Source organism: Dunckerocampus dactyliophorus, chromosome 17 (genome assembly GCF_027744805.1).
Source record: "Dunckerocampus dactyliophorus isolate RoL2022-P2 chromosome 17, RoL_Ddac_1.1, whole genome shotgun sequence".
Lineage (NCBI taxonomy): Eukaryota > Metazoa > Chordata > Actinopteri > Syngnathiformes > Syngnathidae > Dunckerocampus > Dunckerocampus dactyliophorus.
Genome location: NC_072835.1, coordinates 18,338,645 through 18,363,208, shown reverse-complemented (window position 1 = coordinate 18,363,208; position 24,564 = coordinate 18,338,645). Strand labels below are relative to the sequence as shown.

Genomic DNA, 24,564 nt, shown 5'->3' with positions numbered 1-24,564 from the left:
TTCGTAGGTGTTTTTTTTGCTTCTAGAACGAGTGCAGGTTGCCAGGACGTTTATTATTTACCATAACATAATCTTTTAGAATGGTGGATGTCGTTGTTAGCTTGTGTGTGTTGAACTGAACGTCACTGGTAGTACTCCTCCTTCGGATGACGTCTGCGTGTCACTTTGGACTTTGTAGCTACTCCAACTTAAATTCTAATGTCAGTGTCACAAAGTTGAGCCTTTTCCACAGTCTTGTGCGTACTTGTTTGCGCTTTTGCGGGTTCTTTTGTTCTTCGTCTCGCGCTTCAAGAGTCAACACAGTAAGTTCAGTCGCGGTGCCGAACGCAAAAGCTAGCTTGTTTTTAGCCGTGGTGCGTTCAGGGCAAGGAACTTTTCGTGAGGTGTTCACTGAAATCCGACACAGTGACTGTCACGTATGATTCAGATTTCACAGGGATTCTTTTTCTCAAATGCTAAATCAGAGTTGGGTGAACCTTCCTGGGTGACATGCTGGCTTGTTCTAGTAAATCCTACAAGTGGAATAGTTGAATGATAACAGATTTTTTTTAAATGTGCTTTCTGAAATCAGTCAGTTCCCTTGAGACATGATTCATCTCTGGCCAATTCCTCATAATTTCACATAAAACAATCAATTAGTTAAACATTATGCTAATTCATAACCGAAACTTTGTATTTAATTAATATATGCCCTCTATCTTATAGTTCTATCAACATGGCGCTGGCCGGGATTCGAGTCGTTGAGCTGGCGGGCCTGGCTCCAGCACCGTTCTGTGGAATGATCCTGGCAGACTTCGGAGCCAAGGTGATCCGGGTGGACCGGACCAAGGTCGGTGCCTCTTTGGACACGCAGGCCCGGGGGAAGCGATCGGTGGCCATCAACCTGAAGACTTCTGAGGGTGTTGCCCTGCTCCGGAAGCTCTGTGTCCAGTCGGACGTCGTCCTCGAGCCTTACCGTAAAGGTCGGTCAGACCACTGGGCCAGTACTGTGGATGTTTACAGAAAATGCTTGTATGTTTTCTGGCCTCATAGGTGTGATGGAGAAGCTTGGTCTGGGTCCACAGGAGCTGCTGAAGGAAAATCCTGGTTTGGTTTACGCTCGCCTGACGGGATATGGACAAAGTGGAATGTACGCCTCCGCAGCCGGCCATGACATCAACTATCTGGCCATGTCAGGTACTAACTCACCCACCCACACATACAAACATACAAACTCATATTTTAGCGATATAAGTGAACAGTGCAACTTCTCAAGTAGTACAAAGCCCAAATTGACGAAGAAACAGGCTGCTTAGTTTGAGGAAGGGGTAGCTGGATGTTGTGAGAACATGTGATAAGCGCGTTTCAAGGCCCTACATTCATATCTTGTGAGATTGCTATGTAGAAGGCTAAATAGATACTGTACAAAGGTCTATTCTTCTGATCAGATCAGCATTGTGGGGTACCTTGAAGGATATTCATTGTGAGCTTGTTTTCCTAATGACAACAAAACTATAAATACATGGTTGCAAATGTTGTTACATTAATTTTATATGGCACAACAGTAAGAAAAAGGTTTTATTGGCATACATTTTGAGAACAGTTGTTTTTACAACTAAAGATTAGAGCTGCCCTCATGATGTTCTTCTTCACCAACTCGTTGAGACTGAACCAGCAGTGCCTCTGCTGGTTGTAGCCAAGTAGTGCATGCCGCACAATTGCCAGTCATTGTTCTAAACGCGCAAAATGTCAACACATTCCACCAATTTTTTGCAACAAGTTATCGCTCCGTCTGTAAATCGTGTTTTTTCATAAATGAATTAATTAATAAATGCTCGTCGTTTCGTGGTAGGCTATGGTCTGTTATTATTAGTGAAAACACATTGAAATACAAGTGATATGTGGTATCGTGGTCACTAGGCGGCAGTATTGACACAAAGCAGTGAGACATTGCCTTACATTACATTACCTACATTAACACTGCATGAAGTCAGCCATGGCACGTCCGACATGATAGAGTGGGGGAAAAAAGTTCTCCCATCCCGTGTGGAAGTGGTAAGTTTTTGGCTTCTTAAGTTTCGAAGAAATACGTAAATTTGAGGCTGACCTGTTAGCTTGCTAGTGTGCTTAGCTTGCGGCTGCCTCGAGTCCCTGCAGCATGAGAGATACAATGTGGTGTAAACAATGAATGATAAGAGTGTAAAAGGCGACTATAGTGGCGTTGCTTCATGTGTACAGGGCTCTAATAATCTTAAAAATCATATTTGTTTTTTCTATGCTCTCAACTACAAGAATATTTCATTTATTAACATTGAATCGTATATCGTGGAAATTCATTTAACACAGTCGGGTCTGGAACCAAGTAACAGCTATAAACGAGGGGCGACTGTAATTCCTATTATATGAATTATTAAAATATAACATCTAAAATAAATATAATATAAAACACATATTACAAATATAAAACATACTGTATATATTTTATAATGGGGATTTGCTATGCCTGTCAAGTTGTTCTATTATGTTGTGTTGGATAAATCCTGTCTGTGTCTGGATTAAACTTGACCTCCTTACCGTTCACTCACTCATTTAATACGTGACAAATGTTGCACCTCAGGGGTATGCTGCCTTGGGTTGGGATTAAAGATTATTTTGGCAATGTGTTGCAGTGACACATCCAAACAACATGTACTTTTGTACAATTGTTTGAACTGATGATGTGGGGCTGTGAAGTTGTCCAAAAGACGTCTCAACTTCTGTGAATCTCTCTGCCTCCTTTTTACATCTTGACCGAGTTGCTTGGACTTTCTCATTGTTCTGAGTATTGGTTGAGCCAAGAGTGGTCATTCGTCAAATTAATTATTTTATGCTGCCAAAGAGAAACTACCAACTGCAGTCATTCATGATCCCGAATGAGAAGGTGCATGTGTACGGTATGTGTAAAGTATGTAAACTCCTGATTGCAACTGTTTCAGGTTACACTTGTTACATTGTTGTTGGCTCAGCAGTGTGCTCTTCCTTTTCTTCTAACACGCATGTAGAATTGTCACCCCGTATTTTCGGTTTGTCCTTGCCACCACAGGCCTTTTATCCCGTTTGGGTCGCAGCGGAGAGAAGCCGTACGCGCCGCTGAATATCTTAGCGGACTTTGCAGGCGGCGGGCTCACCTGCGCCCTCGGTATCGTCCTAGCACTGCTGGAGCGGACAAAGTCGGGGAAAGGACAGATCATTGATGCCAGTATGGTAAGTAAACATGCTATGGAGAATTTCCCTCACACATCAATATGCATTTGATATATACATTTGATATTATTATAAACAGTCAGGGTGTGGGGGCCATGTTGATAGCCACCTCCCTCCCTCCTTGTTGTTGTGGTAGTCCACTAATTGACCCAATCTATATGTTTTCACTTTTGGTTCTTTGGATTCATGCATTTAAATATAATGCAAGAGTGTTTGCCAGATAAAAGAGGAAAGAGCTGTAAAGCCTTTTGCTTTTTAAATGCAGTTGCCCTTAGACCTGTGAGTATTCTCATTCATCCAGGCCATTGTATTCTCAGGGCACTGAATCGATCGCAATCCCGTCTGTTCAGTTTACCTTTAGACAGCATTGATTCCCAAACTTTTTTTTGCATACAATACAGGCCAAAAGTTTGGACACACACAATAAAACGCCATGGTCCCAACCCCATTAATGAGGCAAGAAATTCCACTAAGTAACCCTGAAAAGGCACACCTGTGAAGTTTTCATTCATTTCAGGTGACTACCTCATGAAGCTCATTGAGAGAACACCAAGTGTTTGCAGCTCTATCAAAAAAAATGATAAGACATAAAATATATGTCTGAAATATAAGACATATTTACAGTTATTTGGCACTTTTTTTGTTAAGTACATAATTCCACGTGTTCATTCATAGTTTTGAGAATCTACAATGTAAATAGTCATGAAAATAAAGAAAACGCATTGAAATCGCTATAATGATGTTATAACTTTCAGTAATTAAATAACATACATATATATGTATATATATATATATATATGTATATGTGTATATATATATATATATATATGTATATATACGTATATATATACATACATATATATATATATATATATATATATACGTATATATATATATATATATATATATATATATATATATATATATATATATATATATATATATATATATATACATACATAAGTTCACACAACGTACGCATGCGTAGAACTGACTGTATTGCGGGGTTGTCCAAAGTGCGGCCCGTGGCTGCTTTTATTGGCCTGCGGCACATTCTAAAAATATAATTCAACAAGGAAACTTACAAAAAAAAAAACAGCATAAGTGGAAAAATCTGCAGTCATTTTAAAGAATAAGGTCAAAATATTAAGAGAAAAAAGTTATTTTATAACAAAAAAAATGTCGAAATTTGAGGGAAAAAAAATGAGGAAAAATTTTAGTTGCATAAAGATGAACTATTAAAGAAATAATATAGTAGTAATAATATTTTGAGAAACAAACCTGTCTGCCTCCCAATCAGCCCCCCTAAGCACTGGAACGCATTTACAGCAACATACATGAGCACAAGTATTGTTTATGTCCTTAATGGCTTATTTTATGTTATTTTATCTACTATATTAGTACATACAATTTTAGGTGACTATAGGGGTGTTATTTCATGTCTAGAGGGCTCTAATAATGTTAAAAAACGCATTTCGATGGTTGTAAGCAGGTTTTCTATGCTTTAACTACAGAAATATTCAATTTATAAATACGGAATCCTAATTTTTAAATTAAATTATCAAGGCCAGGTCTTGAATCAATTAACCACAATAAACAAGGGATTATTATATTCCATATCAGAAAGAAAGCCAATATCGAGCATCTCTGGTCCAGGAAATGTCATGGAGTAATTGCATCATCCTGCTAACACTGACTGTTAACAGGTAGAAGGAGCGGCATACGTGGGTTCCTTTGTTTGGAAATCCCACAGCATTGGTATGTGGGATCGTCCACGAGGGGAGAACATGTTGGACAGCGGCGCACCCTTCTACGACACCTACCTGACATCTGACGCCAAGTACGTGGCCGTGGGCGCCATCGAGCCACAGTTCTACAAACAGCTGCTTCAAGGTTTGCGTACACAAATAGACACCGTGCTTGAACTTTTTATGGCGTCATTACTACCACCTTCAGGGCTGGAGGCGTCATGTGTTTACATTAACTTCTTTGCTTTAATAAGAAGTCAACTTAACCTACACGTGCCCGTTTTTGTTTTCTTTCAAGGTTTGGAATTAGACGCAGACAAGCTACCTCCGCAGATGAGCTTCGACGACTGGCCGAAGCTCCGACGGATCTTCTCGGAGCGTTTCGCCTCAAAGACGCAGGCGGACTGGTCCGGAATTTTTGATGGGACAGATGCGTGCGTGACGCCTGTGTTGTCATTTGACCAGGTGAGCATGCACCCACACAACCAGGAGAGGGGTTCCTTCATGAAGGACTCCAGCGGGCAGGAAAGCCCTCGGCCGGCCCCGCTCCTTTCCCGTACTCCCGCGGAGCCTTCTGTCGCCTCTGGCTTGCTTATTGGAGAACACACAGTGGAGGTTCTGGAGGAATATGGGTTTAAAAAATCTGAGATAGAGAAGATGCTGGCAGCAGGAATTGTGGAGAGTAATGCTGTCATGGCAAAATTGTAGTGGTCCATTCAATTATTAAGTCTTTTATTCTTGAATATTTTTACAAGCACTATGAAAATGATTTTCTCGAAGAAAACAAAATCTTGACTCCATCTTAGTGCCCTGGCTGACATTTAGTGAAGTGGTTGCCATGGAAATACAGTTCAATGTATGCAAACTGACAGAACAAGCATCGACTGTTAGTGATGTTGTTAGACATGCATCTTACATGCCACGAAACCAGGACTTATTTACATTTCCATATTGATAGAGAGACACTGTAGATAGATACTTTCCATGTGGAAATGTAAATAAGTCCTTGTTTCGTGGCATGTAAGATGGATGACTAACAACACACCAAAAGCAGTGGCCATACTAATACTGAGATATAATATACATAATATGATTTGTGCTATTAAAGGGGAATTCAACTCTGAACGTACAGGCGCAAATGTCATCATTTCACCATAGAATGTAAGTAGGAACATTTAATTAAACTGTAGAGGGGGATGAAAGGGCTGACGTTTCAAATCAAGGGAGAAGCTGTTGCTATTTCCTTTGTTGTCCTTATTTCTTTAAATGCTGTGATTTTTAATTTATGTATGGTGACATAAAAGACCAAAAAAAATGTAGGGATTTGAGTTTTGAGTTTCCCCGAACGTCTTAAGGGATTCTTTTAAAATAGTGGACTATTTTTTTTTCTTGCGCTGCATCTGCTAAGGAAAATGAATGCATTTGAATAATACATTAAAAGCATTTCAGCAGCCACACGTCCTCGTGGGAGAGCCAATGTGCAGAAGTCACTTGTGAGTTATTTTTTATTTAACAAAAAAAGAAAAGAAAAAGAAGCCATAGTTGTTAAAGATAAAGCTGTAGCTGTGCTACTTCGGGATTGTTTCACTATAACTGTGCTAGCTTTCATCTTTAAAGCTACAAATGCATTATTGATCATGTTATGTTGGCATTTACTGTTAAATACATAAAAAGGCTACAAAAAAGGCTAAATACCGTTGACCCGACTATAAGATAAAAAGATGGGTTGTCTTATATTTGTGATTTACAGATTTACAGTATACATTTAAACTATGCTACCAAACGACTTTTCTTTGAGTCAGTCTGAGCTTTTCTTCCCGTCACTCTCACACACACATGCTGTATACGCTAGAGCCCGACAGATATCGGCAGGCCAGCACGCCTCCCTCATTTATCGTGTGATTAATTTATTTCTTTCGTATCGCTAAACCGTTTCTTTCTGAACGAGAAATCTTGTCATTTGTAGCAACTTACATGAGCATGTGTCTTATTTACAGTGGTGTGAAAAAGTGTCTCAATAGAAAATCTTAGGAGGAATGACTTGTTTGGTCACATGGCTGCCACTATGGTCTGCCAAGTGACATAATAATTTGTAAGCTTATTTAACAAACATATTGTTCCATGCTTACACACCACTAATTGTGTGCGCTAATACACTCAGTGCATACTCCTACTAGAAAGATATGCACCCTAAGTCTATTTCACATGCACATTACGTGAGGAATGTCCACGGCATGACTTCAAACATCTGACATCCACCTCATAGGGCCAGACTCCAGGCAAATAACTGCGTATAAGAAGGCACACTGTGTCATTACTGCGACACGTGTTTTGTCATACGCTGAATGGACTGGCTTTGAATATAAAGATCATTGAAAGTTTAAAGTGCTGCACACGTTTTCAATGTATTTTTGAATTTGGGGTGGTGGACCGGTAATTCGGATTACAGGCAATTCTAATAAATGTGATGCTAATTAATCTGTCACCCCTGTATTATTATGTACTCTTTTATTTTGAAATACCTACTGTGCTCCAATAATCAAATTAAATTAATTCACTAATGTATACAAATATTAATAAATAAATTATAACAAGCATCTGTGGTATCTCGAAAAGCGCTATATACAGTCATTTAAAAAATATCAGTATCATATTGTTTGGAACACTGATAAAATCATTGTTTATAATTCTTCTTCTTCTGCGTGGGGTAATGTGGTAAATGTAGCTGTATTTTTGTATTACAAGTAATAAAATTTAATTTAAAAATGGAAAAATACATTGTAATATAATTTAAATATATATTATTACAGCTAAGACATTTTTTTTTTTGCTTTGCACTAAAATAAATCCACATTTCAGAATGTTCACTTTTGCCATCCCTTCATAACATTACATAATAACATAAAAAGCGTCTTTAGTGTGTTTAGTGTGCACTATGCATGTCCAAACAACATGTAAGTGTGCTTCAATAAAATTTGGAGGGGCATAGAGAGAACTGTTAGAACCGTTCAGTTGTAAAGGACTAAAAGAGATAAACTTCCAGTGTTTCTATATTGCTTAACCTTTCAACAGTTAAGTGACCTTTTATTGCGTGACCGTACAGAACATTTGTGTCGGTTTACCTTTCCATGTTAGAAAAAAAAAAAAAAAAAAAGGGTGACCTTTCCTTCCTACTTTTGTGTTTCAACCGCCAACCCACCTCCTTTATCATTACAGGTATTTGTCAACTCATTCTACATTCTACAAATGTCTTAAAAGTCCTCTGTCCCTATACTTGTCCTCCAGGCATGTAGTGAAAGGTATTACGGTGGTCAGTCAGCCAGGGAAACAACCTGCAAACCATATAATTGCCACTGTTGCGGCGAGATACACAGAAGTAGTGGTGAAGTCGTGGGTTAACTGCTAATGTCAACGACACAGCAACCCAATTTGTCAAGGAATTGGTCAAATTGATTGTAAACCTCTTATTAAATTGTCAATCTCATATTGTGCATGAGCAGCGATTCATGAATACTAATAAATAATCGCTGAACACCACCATGTGGTAGAATGTTTGTCATGGTGCCTGAAAGGTTTTCACCTGCAAGATGGTGGCGGAGAAACAATGGCACTTAACTCAATCAATACCAAAGACGTATTTATAAGTTTTTAAAAACCCAAACGCCCCATCCCAAAGATGTACTCATAGGTTTTTTGTGTGTGCGAGAGGCAAAAAGAAGCGATGACACAACTGCACAGTAAAAGATGTCACTCTTTAAAGCAGTTTTAAGCCATAAAAACGGCCGCAAGGTGGCAGAAGTGCATTTGATAAGCGCTCGTCATGCATCTTTTGCATGTAAAAACACACTCGACAGCAAGGAGGAAGGGAACCAGCATGGAGGAGTGTAGCGTGCAGGTTACGCATTGTAGGGAAATTATAACGCATGCACACGCGCGTGCACACACGTGCACACATACAGTTTAGTTCCAAATGTGAAATTGTAAATAGTTCATAGTGTTATATTTGGAAATAAATTGTTATTTTGATGTAAATCAACCCCTTTTTTTGTATTGTTTGTGTTGTGGTATAGTTATTGAGGTATTTGAGCTGTCGCGAGCAAAAACAATTCAGATGAAAGACGAGAGTCTAATGGTAGGTTCCATGTTTATGTATAGCCATAGAACACAATATTCTGTGCGCCTTGAATCGGTACTGAAGGGGTTGTCCTTTGAAAAGTGGCTGGGATTGGATGAGGTAATTGCACACCAAAATTGTGTGGACAGAAATCCAAAATGTTGGCCTCATGACTCATATCGGTATAAAGTATTTGTGTGTGTGTGTGTGTGTGTGTGTGTGTGTGTGTGTGTATGACCAGTGGTTCTCCAATGGTTTTGCTGTGGGACTCGCCATCATGACAAGTCGCCTACATGACAAGTGGCAACCCAAATTGCTGACATTTTTCTACTTAAATATCTTATTTTATGAAAAGACCGTGCAGTTTGAAATGGAGGTGGTGCAAAATAAGTGTTGCAGCGTAATTCAAGGAACAATATGTTACTATCCACAAAATCGAAATATTTGAACAGAAAGTGTCTGTAAAACATGCATGGTCGTTGACACCATGACATACATGGTCAAAGTCTTCCACACGTACATGTATCTGTTTACTCCTTGCGACAAATTCGACCCTTTGCGCTTTGATTTTCGCGGCTTCAAAAAAAATCCTCAGTGTTGGGTGGTTGACTTCAGGCTATTATTAGTCAAATAATATGCCTGTTGAAGCAAATTTATATATATTTTTTGCCTAAATTAAGCATTTTCAAGCATAAACGTGGTTAAAGAAACTAAAATACAAATACAGGGCATTCAGAAAACTCCTTCAAAGACGTGATGATCTTTAGTATTCTAGACTGGTCAATAGGTGTCAGTAATGTTACACTGTTGAGACAATAGCCACCGCAGGAAGTACTGCGAGCAACAAAGAACTCTTCCAGTGCTAATACGTGAGTCTATATTATGTCTTATTTCTGTCTAATATTTCTTCTCTTATGTCTACTAAATTGGGTAATACCAGCGTAAAGGTGACTATGGGGGTGTTATGTCATGTCTAGTGGGCTCTAATATAACATGCTTTTTTATGCTCTATGAAAATATTTTATTTATAAATTAAGAATTCTACTTTGCGGAAAATGGCTCATCACAGTCAGGTCTGGAACCAATTAACCGTGATAAACGAGGGATTACTGTATCTAGGAAGGCACTCGGTAGAGAATAGTCCACCCACGTAGTATTACTGATAAAGAATAGTACTTTCAACAATTAAATAACATTGATACATGTCTTAAAGTGAAACACACACGTATGACATTGCATTACGGCACTTTACTTGACTTTTTGGATTATTTTGAGCCCTATTTATTTAAATTGGCCAACTATACAACAACATATCTTCATTGTGGTTTGTTTTCTGTATTGTATGTTATTTAGAATTTTATTTATATCATGCAAGGTGGCAGTTAGCATTAATAACTGGCGGGTGGAGCGATATGATAGGCGACAGGATAAAATTACGCACAATTTTATCCCTATTGGCACCAAAATACAGTATAATGAGGTCTTGCTCTGCATGTGTTGTCTCAAAGTTTCATGGAACCGGTACTTATTGTGTAATCTTTCTTACTAACTAACAACAAACCAACCAACATATTTTCCCCATAGGAAGTAACGGAAATAGACTAAATCCAACTGTGAGCATTATAAATGACATTCGGTTCTCAGCGTAGAAATTCTGTGTTGCCGTAGCAACACAAAGCCAAGTGTTCCACACGAAGGCGTCACGTTAATGTGCAAAAGCCTGTATTCCAACACTGAAGGACAAATCTTGTCAGTGATTGATAGCATTGGAACAACAAGTGATGTCAAGTACGCGATGCTCCAGGGAGGTCAAGCCACTGTATTTAACAGATGACCTCGCACTGACAGATCATTTGAGGGGTAAACCAACAGTGCTCAGCTCGCTTGCCTTCCAACAATGTGAACATCGTTGTCACCCGGGCTTGTGTTGCTTTTGTGTGTCGTGGGAGTGACATCTTCGCTGTCAGCCGTCACACAGAGCTGACAGCTTACTGCGGAAAAATTGATATGTCTGCCTTGTACCATTTCCTGGTGCCGCTGGGACAGACGCATACATGTTGTTCATTGTGTTTCTTCTGATTGATTTGCGCTTGCAATAGCAATGCAACCTGATTTTGTGTTTTTTTGTATTGAGCCTTTGCATATATTCAAAAATAAAATCCATTATTGATTGATACATTATACTGTGAAATGAAAGTGCAATCAAAAAGATGCAAACTATCACAGTCGATTTCATTTCACATGTTCAAGCATGCCGCCTTTACCCTTGGCGATGATTGCAGCGGTTGAGAGGCTTTGACCGGAATTTCTGAGCATTCTTGCAATGTCTGGTTTCACTTCCATGGTTTTGGCTTTCCTTTTCTTCGGTCCACTGCCATCCGGGGAGCCTGCTGTGCTCTTGGGAGACATGATGAAGGGCGGAAGATTGTCTTCCTCGATGTGGCTATGCCTCGACTACGTGTTCTTCTGCCACATGCACGTAAGTAGTTCTCGAGCGAGTCTGGTATTTTCTGAGGGATTTCCTCAAAGGGAAATTGATCTTATAGCCACAAAGAAAAAGGAAACACACTGCCCTGACTGCTCAGTACAATAAGGCTAGCTGCATACATACAGTAGTGTGAAAAAGGGTTTGCCCCCGTCCTGATTTCTTATTTTTTTTGTTTTGTTTTTGTCACACTTTAATGTTTTAGATCATCAAAGTTAAATATGAGTTAGTGACAGCACAACTGAACACAAAATGCACTTTTTAAATGAAACATTTTATTATTAAGGGAGAAAAAAAAATACTCTGGTCTTTATTTATGTCTTAAATGACTTATTTTCTCTGATCACATCTACTATTTTGGGTAATATGAATGTAAAAGTGACTACAGGGGTGTTATTTCATGTCTAGAGGGCTCTAATAATGGTAAAAATTGTATTTAGAAAGTCTAAAAGGTTTTCTATGCTCTAACAACGAAAATAGTCTGTAGCACTTAAAATTTTGAAAAGCGCAATAGATGAAAACCTCTTGTCACGTGACGTCAGAGGGTTAGGAGTTTTACTTTACTTTAGCTTTATTTCCCAAACTTCTTTTTCCACTTGTATGGCAGTTAAAAATGTTACAATGTGGCTTAAAACACTGAAGATTCCATTCTTTCCTCTAGGAAAAAAAATGTGATCTGGCGTAATTATACAAAATAACTATTAATATTTTCTCTAAATGCAGGTTGAATTGATTTGAAGCAACCATATTGTGGTTAGCCATGCCAAATTGTGGCATAGGCAAATACAGTCATCTCTGGTTCGCCTTTTATTGAGAGAAAATCTTTTTTCTTTTTTTTAAATGTGTAAACAAAAGCAATTGTGGTAAAAAAAATAATTTTGTTTTTAAATCTTTTCTTTTGCTTGCAACTACATTTTTAGTTTGAATGGATGATAAGACACATTTCTCTCTATCGCCTTTTAGCCAAATGTACTATTTGTTTTCCTCATATGCAGCACTGTTCCCCAGAAAGGAGCCTCAAGTGGACAAGTCAACAAAGGTGCTTTCACTTGCAGCTGATTACGCATCAAAGATCGGTGGGTGGAAAATTGAGCATGATTACGTTCCCCGTGCCTATGCCGTTTTTTTCGCCTTTGCATCTGTTCTTAAGTGGCTTCACCAGTGACTGGCTGGGACATGATGGTGCTTTCAGGGAGGAGGTCATAATGCGGCCTCGTTTTTTTGTACAAGTTTCCGCTCACGTTTAAAAAAAAAAAAAAAAAAAAACTTTCTTAGCTACTGGAGGCAACATGTGAGTTCACTGACCTTCAGGAGGAAGGGAATGCATATTTTGATTAAGTTAAATAAGCACTTAAATTTGAGTAACTTCACACTGTCAGAGATTGTAATAATGTATTGTAAATATTACTTGCATTACGGGATATGGACAGAAGAAATAAATGATTTGCAGATGGCTCCAGTTTAAATGATGCATTACGTCAAACATTATTACAGTTGGTAAATCCTGATTCCTCAAGGTTCACATGTTGTGCTACTGGCAGCACAACTAAGTCCGTGTCCACATGTCCACAGATGTCTTCACAAACGCCTATTTCCCTCCTTCCTTTGGCCTTTCGTCTGCACGTAGGATCCATTTGTTGGGCTTTAAGATTCTGAACAACACTTTTCCAAAATTGGCCTGTACATTTGTGTGGACAGGTAAAAGGTTGCTTTTTGGCAATCAGGGCCAGCAAGGCCTTCTCTGCTGGCCTAACCATTGTGGCCTACGTTTCGAATTTTAATTTGCAGTATTTGTTCCATTAAATAATATTACTTTAATGCCAACAGCCTATTAGTTTCATTTTGTAGTATGTTTCTTGCCTGCACTGCTTCCAGTAGCGTATGTTAGTTTTTTGGGTTTTTTTTGTCCAATCAGATTTCAGCTTCTATGTGTTGCCATGTTAATGTAATCTGCCCAGGGCCTTCAGAATCAAGAGTGTTGGCCCCTGCCACATACACACTATGAGCAATGGGACTGTTTTTTTTTGTTTTTTTTAAGCCAATCAGACTTCTGAATCGCCTCTCAGGGCCAGCTTTCAGGCCCCCAGTTCTGATTGGCTGATCAGAGCAAAACTCTTCAGCAAGATAAGTTATGCCCACAATGCCTGTCTGAGGAGGAGGAAATTGCCATTTCTGGTGAGTAGATTGTATTTTATTTAAAAGGTTTTATATTTCTGTCATGTTATTAGATAAATAATGATTGTGAACTGCTTCAGATGATGTTGTAGTGTAGATGTTTGGAGTTGTCTGAACCTTTAATCACGAGCCATTGTATTTATATTTGTTACAATTGCCTGAGCGCCACTGTAAGTCGCTCCAGCCAAAAATGCACAACGAACAAGAAAAAAATATAGATAAGTCGCACTGGACTATGAGTGGCATTTCTGGGGGGAAATGGCATTATTTATAAGCTTACCTTTTCCAAACTCACATCAGCAAATCAGGTAGCTAACGTTACATCTCAGTAGTGGCTTGAGACAGAAAAGTACTTCTTCGGTGTTAGGTCCTACAATAACAATGCCGTTGTAGCTTGGTTAATATGCAGGTCATGTTATGTAAATGGAACATTGTTGCTGTTTTTGGAGGTTTTTTTAGAGGGCTTTATAGTCAAAATAGGTGGGTCCCATTACATGCATTGTAGCTCCCTCATGCTAGCTTTTTATCTTTCTTTAGAACGCACAGAAAATGGAAAGACGGATAAAGATGTGGTACTTTGAAATCCTTTTTCATTTGACGTATTTTGTATAAACTGTGCACCTAATCAGACATTGAAGCCTGGACTAATCAAGAGTGAACTACTGGGGCTACTTATTACTGATTCTTACTCCATCATTTTATCACATTCAGTTCTTCTGCAATGCAGGAGGGGATAAAGGAACTTAGCACAGCGGGACTGTGCTTTGTGCTGTGTAAAATTGGCCACAAAACGCAGCGGGCACGAATCATAGGCAAAGAAAGCACCACATCATTTTCTGGAAGGAATAAACCACAAAATAGATGTGCTATGACCTGCTGATTTTGAGCTGCTGGACTGCATGTCAGCTCAGCCTTGAAACCTACATGGTCATGCTGAGAGGTAGCTTTTAACCACACATGTTTTGGAAGGAGACACGAGGGGAGGATTTTAAAGGCTTTGAAGAAACACGCTCTTTTTCATAAGAAGTTGTTTGCCCTCACTTGGGGTTAAGAAGTACGGCGGAGTATTGGGGCCACATTGAGAAAAAAAAAAATTAGATTTTGAGAATAAAGTCATAAATTTACGAGAAAAAAGTTGTAATATTTACGACTTTGTTCTCATAATATTACGCTTGAGAATAAAGTTGTAAATTTACGAGACCAAAGTCGTACATTTAGGAGAAAAAAGTTGTAATTTACCAGGATAAAGTCGTACATTTACGAGAATAAAGTTGTAGATTTCGAGAAAAAAGTCGTAACATTTACGACGTTTTTCTCATATTACGCTTGAGAATAAAGTTGTAAACCTACGAGAACAAGGTCGTACATTTACGAGAAAGAACTTGTAATTACGAGAATAAAGTCGTTCATTTACGAGAAAAAACTTGTAATATTATCTGAATTAAGTCGTACATTTACGAGAAAAAAACTTGTAATATTACGAGAATAAAGTTGTACATTTATGGGAATAAAGTCGTAAATTTCGAGAAAAAAGTCATAATAGTTATGACTTTATTCTCATAATATTACGCTTGAAAAGCGTATTATTAGTATAAGCCTTTTATCTTTAATTATACATTGTTTGCGGCCGCACGGTGACCTAGTGGTTAGCATGTTGGCCACACAGTCAGGAGATCGGGAAGATCTGGGTTCTCCGTTGTGCATCTCTGTGTGGACTTTGCATGTTCAGTGGGGTGCCCAGGGGGTACTCCGGTTTCCTCCCACATTCCAAAAATCAATTCCAATTCCATGCATGTTAGGTTAATTGGCGACTCTAAATTGTCCGTAGGTATGAATGTGTGATTGTGTGAATGATTGTTTGTCTACATGTGCCCTGCGATTGACTGGCGACCAGTCCAGGGTGTACCCCGCCTCTCGAAGTCAGCTGGGATAGGCTCCAGCATACCCGTGACCCTAGTGAGGATAAACGGCATAGAAGATGGATGGATGGAATATTAAGATCTTGTAAAATTACAACCTTTTTCTCGTAATTTCATGACTATATACTCCTAATATTTCAAATGTACTCTTTCAAATATTTTGAAAAATATTTTTTCTTTTTTTTTTTGATGAATTGTATTTTTAGAATGTGCCACAGGCCAGTAAAACACACAAATGGCCCCCAAGCCACACTTTAGACACCCCAATATACGATCGACTATGATAGAGGTGTGACAGCGCCACATAATCACATTTTGGTACAGTTCAGTTCATTTTAGGTATAGCCAGGGAACAAAATAAAAACATAACACTGTTTAGCTTTGGTGTAAACAGCTTTAATGATTTTTTTCAATGAAACTTTAAAATTAAAGTTGTACTTCTGGGATTCAATGTGAAAAATCCGGTTCTGAATGCATGTACCGTGACACCCGATTGTGCAATTGTGACCTCAGGAGGTCAAAAAAATAATAACAAACGTCTCGGATCGCTCTAAAGAATTGTTTGCTGTTACGGAGGAGAGCCACTTTGACAAAACAGCACAAAAGATGCATGACAGGCCGAGAGTATGCAAACAATAACGCGTCTCCTGTGTCTTAAGTGGGTTGGGGTATTTTATCCCCTCCTTATCCTGCCCCTTTCATTTCATTGTGAAGTATCACAGTGATCCTAAAGTATAACCATTCTGGCAGCATGGATTTTTGGAACAAAACGTCTTTTATTGTAACGGAAGAAATGCCATTTTACTCTCACAATGAGGACAGAAGATGATAAGGCTCGTGTTCAATGGAGACAGCGAATGATGACACCCAGAAGCGGCTGCTCATGGCCTCAAGGAGCGCAACAAAAGTCTGTTTTTTTATGTTTTTTCACAATCACATTTCATTGAAGCCAGTTGTGGGTTTTTAAGATGAGGAAATAAGACGTATTACAGCAAAGCATGGGAAGTATGACGCGTCTACAAGCAAACACATGATGGTTTGCTGACGCATGCTCTCAGACGCAAGCAACCCTTTCAGCTCAAAGCGGCTTCTGACGTTCCTGGCGTCGTTTTATTGTCTCCTTGTGAGTGCTGAACAATGTACAGTGTACAAACCCTGACTGATTCATACCACCAGACATTCTCAAACGGAGTCTAAGATGATGCACTGATGCTGTAAAAGGACAAATGAAGGGTTATGGTATGGTTTGGTATGGTATGGTTTATTTCTTTCGGACAAGTTACATTGAGGAACACCACCTTGCCACTTCATTTGTATTACTGATAATTAATGGCACAGGTGTAACTTAGGCTGGCCACAATAAAAGGCCACTCCAAAATGGGCAGTTTAACTTTACAACTTCAGCTGCAATCTCAATTAATAATGTATTATTTTTGAAAGTGTTTTCAGTTTTTTGCGGGTACTCCGGTTTCCTCCCACGTTCCAAAAACATGCATGTTATTGGCGACTGTAAATTGTCCATAGGTATGAATATGAGAGTGAATGGTTGTTTGTCTATATGTGCCCTGCGATTGGCTGGCGACCAGCCCAGGGTGTACCCCGCCTCACGCCCGAAGGCAGCTGGGATAGGCAATCGAAGTGAGTGTGCTTCACGAGCCCACACACAGTACGACAGCCTTACATGAAGCGCACCTAGCACGCACGAGTCGCTCGCCGCACTAACAATCTAAAAGCTACCAACGGAGGGCGAGCAGCAAGCACGTTGGTGTCATGAATCACTTGCTCCATAAGTGCGACACACTTGCAACCCCTGTGATAACCTACTTCCTCTACGTGCTGGCCACGGCCAACTAATTTCCCCAAAATTGCGGAGTAACACGTACGTCGGGATGTAACTCCCGCTTTAAGTCGACGCCAACATACAGTACACGGTTGACCGCTCTTGTCGACGCATAATTTGAGCCCCAAAGGGGTCATTTCTATGACAAAATTGTTGTATTTATGTTGAAATGATGTCGTACAGCAGCGTGAAACAACCGCAACATAACAACAGTGGAACCTCGGTTAGCGTCATTAATTCGTTCGACTGTAACTGAAATGGATGTTAACCAAATCAAAGTTTCCCATAAGAAATGATGTAAATCCAATCCTTTTCAGAAAGCCAAAAATGTTAACACAAAACATACACGTGAGAGGGATAAATAAAAATTGTGGCCCAAATTTTTGACCGAAAAACACGCTAACCGGGCTTCCACTGTATTTTTTTAAATTTGTATTTCCTGAGTCAGATAAAATCCTTAAAATCCTCCGAACGGGGATCATTATTACCTAATAAGTGAATCATCTCAACACTTTTATTAGAAGATTAAGCAACATTTAATGCAGTTTACCACTTTAATACTCTATGTGATGAAAAGCGTCACTCTCAGCTTCATCTCTAGAACGGCTGCATTCTCCGCGGCTGACGCTGACGGCAGTGCTGCTTGCTGGCAAGAGCGTCCGGCTCTTGATGTTGTCGTGTGTCTACAGTACGTTTGTTGTGATGTGAAAAAAGTTGACACCTTTGGTAGTTTTGTTAAAAACAGTTTGTTTTCCTCTCACCTTCTCCCCTTCTTCGCTCCACTGGAGTAACTCAGCTTCATTTTTTTCCGAACTGCGCCAACAAGTTTGTTTTGTACCGTTTGAATCAATCTGCACATGCTCAGTCACATGGAATAGTCCATTGCATGAGAAGGGAGGGGGGTGCGGTCGAAACGATCATGATGAGCTACGCATTTTGATGTAGTTTTAAGCACATGGATTGAGGCTGAAACAGAAATATGTACTTTTAATCAAAGAAAGAAATCAATAATCGTTTTTTATGAGATGTTTGGGTTCCCCTGGAAATCTCGTGGCCCGAGGCAATTGGCAAAAGTCCGCCCGTGGTGGGCGCTGCTGCAAATTTTGGTATCGATCCAATACCAAGTAAATGTAGCGCCAGTATTGCGGCTGCCGATGCTGATACCAATAATTTGTCCTTAACATTTTTTAAGATCATTGAAAGATATTGTGATTTTGCCTTTTTAATTGGTTGATCATGACAACAATCACTATAAAACACAAGACAAACAAACGAAAATTGTATTTGGGAAGTATTTATTTAACAATGTCAACAAAATGATTCCCTTTTATTGCATACAAATGTTTGAGCAGAAGAAGTCAACAAAAGCAGAAACTGTTATTGGCCCTCATTCAAATCCTTTTTGCGTTTTGCCCCAAAATCCTTTATCGAAGAAGTTATGTGAGGAGTTTGTAAATAATATATACGTAAATGTAACAATCCACCCGTAGCATTGATATTATTCATGTTTGGATTGATCCGCCCAGCCCTACCATAAAGAGTTGTCCCAATACTTTTGTCCATCTGTGTGTATTATACACTTGTCATACAGTCATGTGAGTGTAATCTAAATAGTATCAATGAAGGCATCACACACACACACACACACATGCTCACATGCCTGTGCAGCACAGACATTCCCTTGAGCTGGCCTCAGGTCTCACTTTGAAGACTGAGGGGAAGCAGATAATCTCATGAATACAGCGTCCTTTCCCACCTTCTCTCCTCTCCTCTCATTCCTTTCTTGGAGCCGGACTCGGCTCATCTGAGACCAGCCGGCGAGGACTTACATGGGCGCTAAAGCCGTGGGGATTTTTAACCCAGCTTTGCAGTAAAGTGAGGATTTAGCACCAATGCAAGGACCGGTCATCCACCCCCTGGCTGTCTAAGAGAGATATTCTTTCTGTTTTCCACTTTCTACCCCCCCTTTCCCCTCAAAACATGACTGTACTGTCAGAGGACCAGTCTGCGAGGCCCCAGCCATGCCGGGTTCCGGAGCCCACCAAGCACGTCAGCACTACTGTAGACCAGGACTCAACAGACTTCACTGGCTCCAAAGAGGACTATATGGACAGCATCGAAAGCGCCGTCTTTGGGTCCGTGGAGCCCCCCAGGCGCTCTTTGGGACGCCTCATCCTCCACAGTTTGGTCATGTTCGGAAGGGAATTTTGCTACGCCGTGGAGGGAGCCTTCGTCACGCCGGTGCTGCTGAGCGTTGGTCTGCCCCGCAGTATGTACAGCCTGGTGTGGCTGATAAGCCCCATCCTGGGCTTCCTGCTCCAGCCTATCATCGGATCAGCCAGCGACTACTGCCGCTCGCCGTGGGGGCGGCGAAGGCCATACATCCTGACGCTGGGCCTTCTCATGCTGGTGGGGATCACCCTGTTCCTCAACGGAGATCTTGCCATCTCAGGTTAGAAAACTGAATGATAAACATTGGCCAAGTGGTTAGCACTGTTAACACTGTTGCCTCACCGGTCCACGGCTCGAATATACATTATTTTAACTTTCTTCAAGACTAATCTGAATCTCTTCATAATTTACAAAAACATATACATTAACATCACGGAAGCATTTGCATTGTCTTCAGTGTTCATTGTTCTTTGTTGAGTTCACTGAAGACTCAAATTGCCTTCAGTGCAGGACTGCAACTAACCATTATTTTCTTAGTCGATTAATCGAAGATCGAGTAGAGCCTGGGGGCTATTTGCACCCCGCAGCTTGTTTTTTATGGGCCCATTGCACATTGTGGAAATGAAACCAAAAAACCCCAACAACAGCAACAATGTAAAACAAGAGCAAACCGATGTAGTAATAGCTATGAATAATAATAAGCTTTGTCACCTCAACACAAAGCTAGCACAAAGTTTTGTCTTTAAATGCATATAAAACGTTAAAACATCATTTTATTATTATTTTTTTAGCATTTTACAAAAGAAAAGGTGTGAAAATGCAGCCCTCGGTAGAAAAAGCTTGGTCACCTAGACGGACCAAATCAATATGAACCAAACACAAACCGTTAGTGGTTTGGGCCGCAACAGATCAGAGAGGAGACAATGTCAATCACTGTTTTCCAAAGTCAAAGCTGATGTGTGTAATTATCTTGTTTTTGCCTTAAACACAAAGATAATAGGTCTGCTTTCATGGATTTTGTAATTTACAAAAACTCTTACATTGGGGTCATTGAAGCCTCAAGTATGTTTGCTTCATTGTTCACTTCAGTCTTCAGTGTTCTTGGCTCAGTGCTCATTGTTGAGTCTTCATAAATGTAAATGTTGTTCTTTGATGACTAAATTGTCTTAGAGAAACATGGAAATGATGTACATCACTGACTAGATGGTCTTCATCATTTCCAAAAACACGTCATTGAAGTCTAAATTATCTTCAATGTTTATTAAAAAAGAGGTAGGTTCACTTCTGTGTTCATTGTTCTGGTGTTCACATAAAAATGTAAATTACGTTCAATGAAGGCTATTTTGCCTTGAGTGTTTGCTGAATATATTATATTAAAAATAATAACAGTTAAGGAAGATGGACGAAATGGAAGTGACCTTGCATGAGCGTCTCTCTCACCAGTCACGGTTTTAACTTGTGACTGAATCTCAACTTTACAACACAAAACACACACACACACACACACAACCTGTGCCAGCCTCCGGGCCATGTCATAAGAGCCACCACAAATAGGATCTTTGGCTCTTATCAAGGAACAGCGAATTGATTCAACCACATAAGGGCACTTGCTGCCATGAGATTTCGGCCTTTTATTAAGGTTACAATGAATTGGACGCTACATAGGTACACCTGTACAATATATGGCATCCACAGCATTAAAGAACGCTGCCTGATGTTGATGCACACCAAACTGTACAGTGGTTGGGAGGGAGAATGGCACTACAAGCCTATGCAACTCAGCTTGTTCCACGTGCTCGCAGCAGACGCCAGAGGAATGGTGTGACGTGTGAAATGTCGGTCGGCAAAGTTGTAATGTGAAAGCGCACTGAGGATGACCGCACCAAGATGACCCACAGCATGCCCGCTTCAAGTTTGCATGGCGATAGTGAGTCCTTTGTGATGTTGTGATGCTTTTTTTTTGTGCAGGGTTTTAGCATGCTTGAGGACAACAGTACCAATCTGCCTTTATCTACAGCAGGGATTCTCACACTTTCGACTTGCGAGTTACTTTTAAAATGAGACCCAAAGAGCTACCTCCTACTACAAACATAGCGAATATATATATTATATTTATGTATATTATATTATATTTGATTAGACAATACATTTTTTTCAAAATGTTCTCGCGATCGACCAGGAAAGTCCCAAAGATGGGCTAGTAGCTCACAATCGGCAGGTTGGCGACCCCTGATATAGCATATATCGAGTATATGAAACTACGATACTAAATACTAGTGGTAAGCATTTCACATTCACAGTTTTAAAGTTTACAGGTCATCAAAATATTTATTATTCAACAATTAAGTGTTCAGTGTGACAATAGAGATAATTACACATAATTCCTCAAAAGTTGTGTACATAACCTGAGTAGGATGTCAGTCAAAATAGCTACATAGCGTTTCACAAGCATAAGTGTAGAAAGCACACATCTCCATAGTGGAGTTCAGGACATGTAGCAGAGCCATCAAACAACTGACTTTTTTTCTACATAACTAGCCAGTACCAGTGAACAAATAGCTTTTATTGTAGATATAGGCACGGGTGTATTTAGTGCCCCCCCACGATATAGGCATTTTACGAGTTAGTTTATCTGTAATCCGACTAATAAAGATGAATGTTGCATTTTCGTGTGTCGCTTGAGAAGTCTGTTCACCGTGGAGATGCTAAAATGAACCCGAAGCCTCGAAGCCTGTGTCAGACTTCCTGACTCACACTGGTTCGAAATAGTGCTTGGGAGCTTGTATCATTCTGCAAATATTGTGTGACCGATTACGTTGGAGGCGTCATACGTCACAGCAGGTATTGACGGTTCGCAACAGATTGGTGGCCGTCATTGCTTTGTCAGGTTATTTTGGCACTAACGTGTGTATAATAACCACCTAGCTGTTGAACAATGTCGGCCTTGTAGTGAGAGCATCGGCGAGTTTGTTTTTGAGTTTGTTTTCGTAATGGCGACATGTATTTCACTCCGTGCAGTGACATGGATTGCTTTGACTTCGCTCTTCCACCAGATGCCGCTAATGTTGCTTTTCAATGAAGCACCAAAGCTCAGAATTTTCACAATTTGAGCGAAAGACTCAGAGTTTTATGAGGCTTCGCCCGCCCATCTCTGGTTGACCACTCTCTTTGCCACGGAGGCGAAATCAGGAGGACTCGGCTGACTTGATGTCATAACATCAACAAAGTGACGTTTCTGATGTGAGTGACGAATGCGATCGACGTAATGGGCACCCCCGATCATTCTAATTTGGTCATCTACTAACCTAATTGAGAATGCAGGCAACAAGGCCTGAATGCACCACAACATGGAGCGAGCAGTGGCTCTTTGTAATTGATGCAAGGCTTAATTGGTTTAATGATAAGTTGCTCTCCTTATCCAGTGGGCGGGTTGTTGATGTCGTGCACATACTAATGCAAGCAGCAGCTCACATACTATTTTGTGCCTGCAGGCTCTAGCCAGCTAAATGTTGTCTCTTCTGATATTCGGTTTTTGTATGTTGGTTACCTTTGGTGTTTTCAAAGAATGCCACCAAGTGTGAGCCTCCCTTCAGAGAAAATAATACAGTTGGCTTCCCCCCATAAAAGATTTTCTTGAGCAGGAATTTATCAACCTTTTCCATCAAGGCCTGCAGACAGAAGAATGAAAGGATGTGGGCGGCCACTTTGATATTTTTCACATTTGTGCTTATAAAACACATGAAAAACAATCCAATGTACTTGGGATATAATAGCTGACTACTTACAAAATTGGATCAATTATTTGTTTTACCACAAGACTCTCTCACTGTAGGAACTAAAAAGCTCTTCTTTTTACATAACCGAGGTTAGTTTAAAATATGTTTGTCTCCATCTATTTTTATCAAGCTGCAGCACCTTACATTTTGAAAGCCAGATTTAAACCATCAAGGCTTAATTTATCCTTCTCCTATATTAACATTTAGCCTCGATCTACCGCACCGAGACCCTTCAAACAGTCGGGGGTTATTTCTCAAAATCAAAGCAGCAACCCCACAACCGATACACCACACATCACGGCATCAGCACCCACAGTCAAATTTTTAAATAGTAATGATCCACTTGTCTTCTGCTATTTAGTGTGGGTGTGTATTTATATATGTAGTATAAATGTATTAAATATAGTGTGTGTTTGCCTGATTTTTTTGGCATGTTTGTCACACTGAAATGTTTCAGATCATCAAACAAATTTAAATATTAGTCATTGACGACACAACTGAACACAAAATGCAGTTTTTAAATGAAACTTTTTATTATTAAGGGAGAAAAAATTCCAAACCTACATGTCCCTGTGTGAAAATGTGATTGCCCCCTAAACTTATTAACTGGTTGGGCCACACTTAGCAGCAACGACTGCAATCAAGCGTTTGCGATAACTTACAATGAGTCTCTTACAGCGCTGTGGAGGAATTTTGGCCTCATCTTTGCAGAATTGTTGTAATTCAGCCACATTGGAAGGTTTTCGAGCGTGAAGCGCCTTTTTAAGGTCATGCCACAGCATCTCAATAGGATTCAGGTCAGGACTTTGACTAGGCCACTCCAAAGTCTTCCTTTTGTTTTTCTTCAGCCAGTCTGAGGTGGACTTGCTGGTGTGTTTTGGATCATTGTCCTGCTGCAGAACCCAAGTTGGTTTCAGCTTGAGGTCACCAACAAACAGCCGGACATTCTCCTTCAGGATTTATTGGTAGACAGCAGAATTCATGGTTCCGTTTATCACAGCAAGCCTTCCAGGTCCTGAAGCAGCAAAACAGGCCCAGACCATCACACTACCACCACCATATTTTACTGTTGGTATGATGTTTTTTTTCTAAAATGCGGCTTTATTTTTACAC

General features: G+C 39.9%; 2 protein-coding genes across 7 annotated transcripts in view; both read left to right on the top strand.

Moving 5' to 3' along the window:
* Positions 1-715: 715 nt before the first annotated feature.
* On the top strand, positions 716-5,678 carry amacr (alpha-methylacyl-CoA racemase). Its single transcript, XM_054757765.1, has 5 exons — positions 716-962; positions 1,033-1,176; positions 3,062-3,222; positions 4,929-5,115; positions 5,269-5,678. Exons 1-5 carry the CDS (start codon positions 716-718, stop codon positions 5,676-5,678), a joined length of 1,149 nt encoding a protein of 382 aa, XP_054613740.1.
* A 12-nt stretch (positions 5,679-5,690) lies between these two features.
* The window catches only part of slc45a2 (solute carrier family 45 member 2), a 36,511-nt gene continuing 17,637 nt past the window's right edge, over positions 5,691-24,564 (top strand). For 2 of the 6 annotated variants that reach the window (XM_054757017.1, XM_054757021.1), the window contains exons 1-3: positions 5,691-11,563; positions 12,565-12,645; positions 19,500-19,955. In XM_054757017.1, the coding sequence (XP_054612992.1) occupies positions 11,530-11,563; positions 12,565-12,645; positions 19,500-19,955 (571 nt within the window). In that variant the 5' untranslated portion in view covers positions 5,691-11,529. Of the gene's footprint in view, positions 11,564-12,564; positions 12,646-13,607; positions 19,956-24,564 lie in introns of those variants that run through there. The other 4 variants (XM_054757022.1, XM_054757019.1, XM_054757018.1 and 1 more) reach the window with 4 other exon arrangements.

Excerpts from the sequence above, each read along its gene's own strand:
- amacr (XM_054757765.1), top strand. The coding sequence starts at position 716 with ATGGCGCTGGCCGGGATTCGAGTCGTTGAGCTGGCGGGCCTGGCTCCA. Across the intron at positions 963-1,032 it reads CCTCGAGCCTTACCGTAAAG|GTGTGATGGAGAAGCTTGGT; the intron begins GTCGGTCAGACC and ends CTGGCCTCATAG. Across the intron at positions 5,116-5,268 it reads CTACAAACAGCTGCTTCAAG|GTTTGGAATTAGACGCAGAC; the intron begins GTTTGCGTACAC and ends TTTTCTTTCAAG.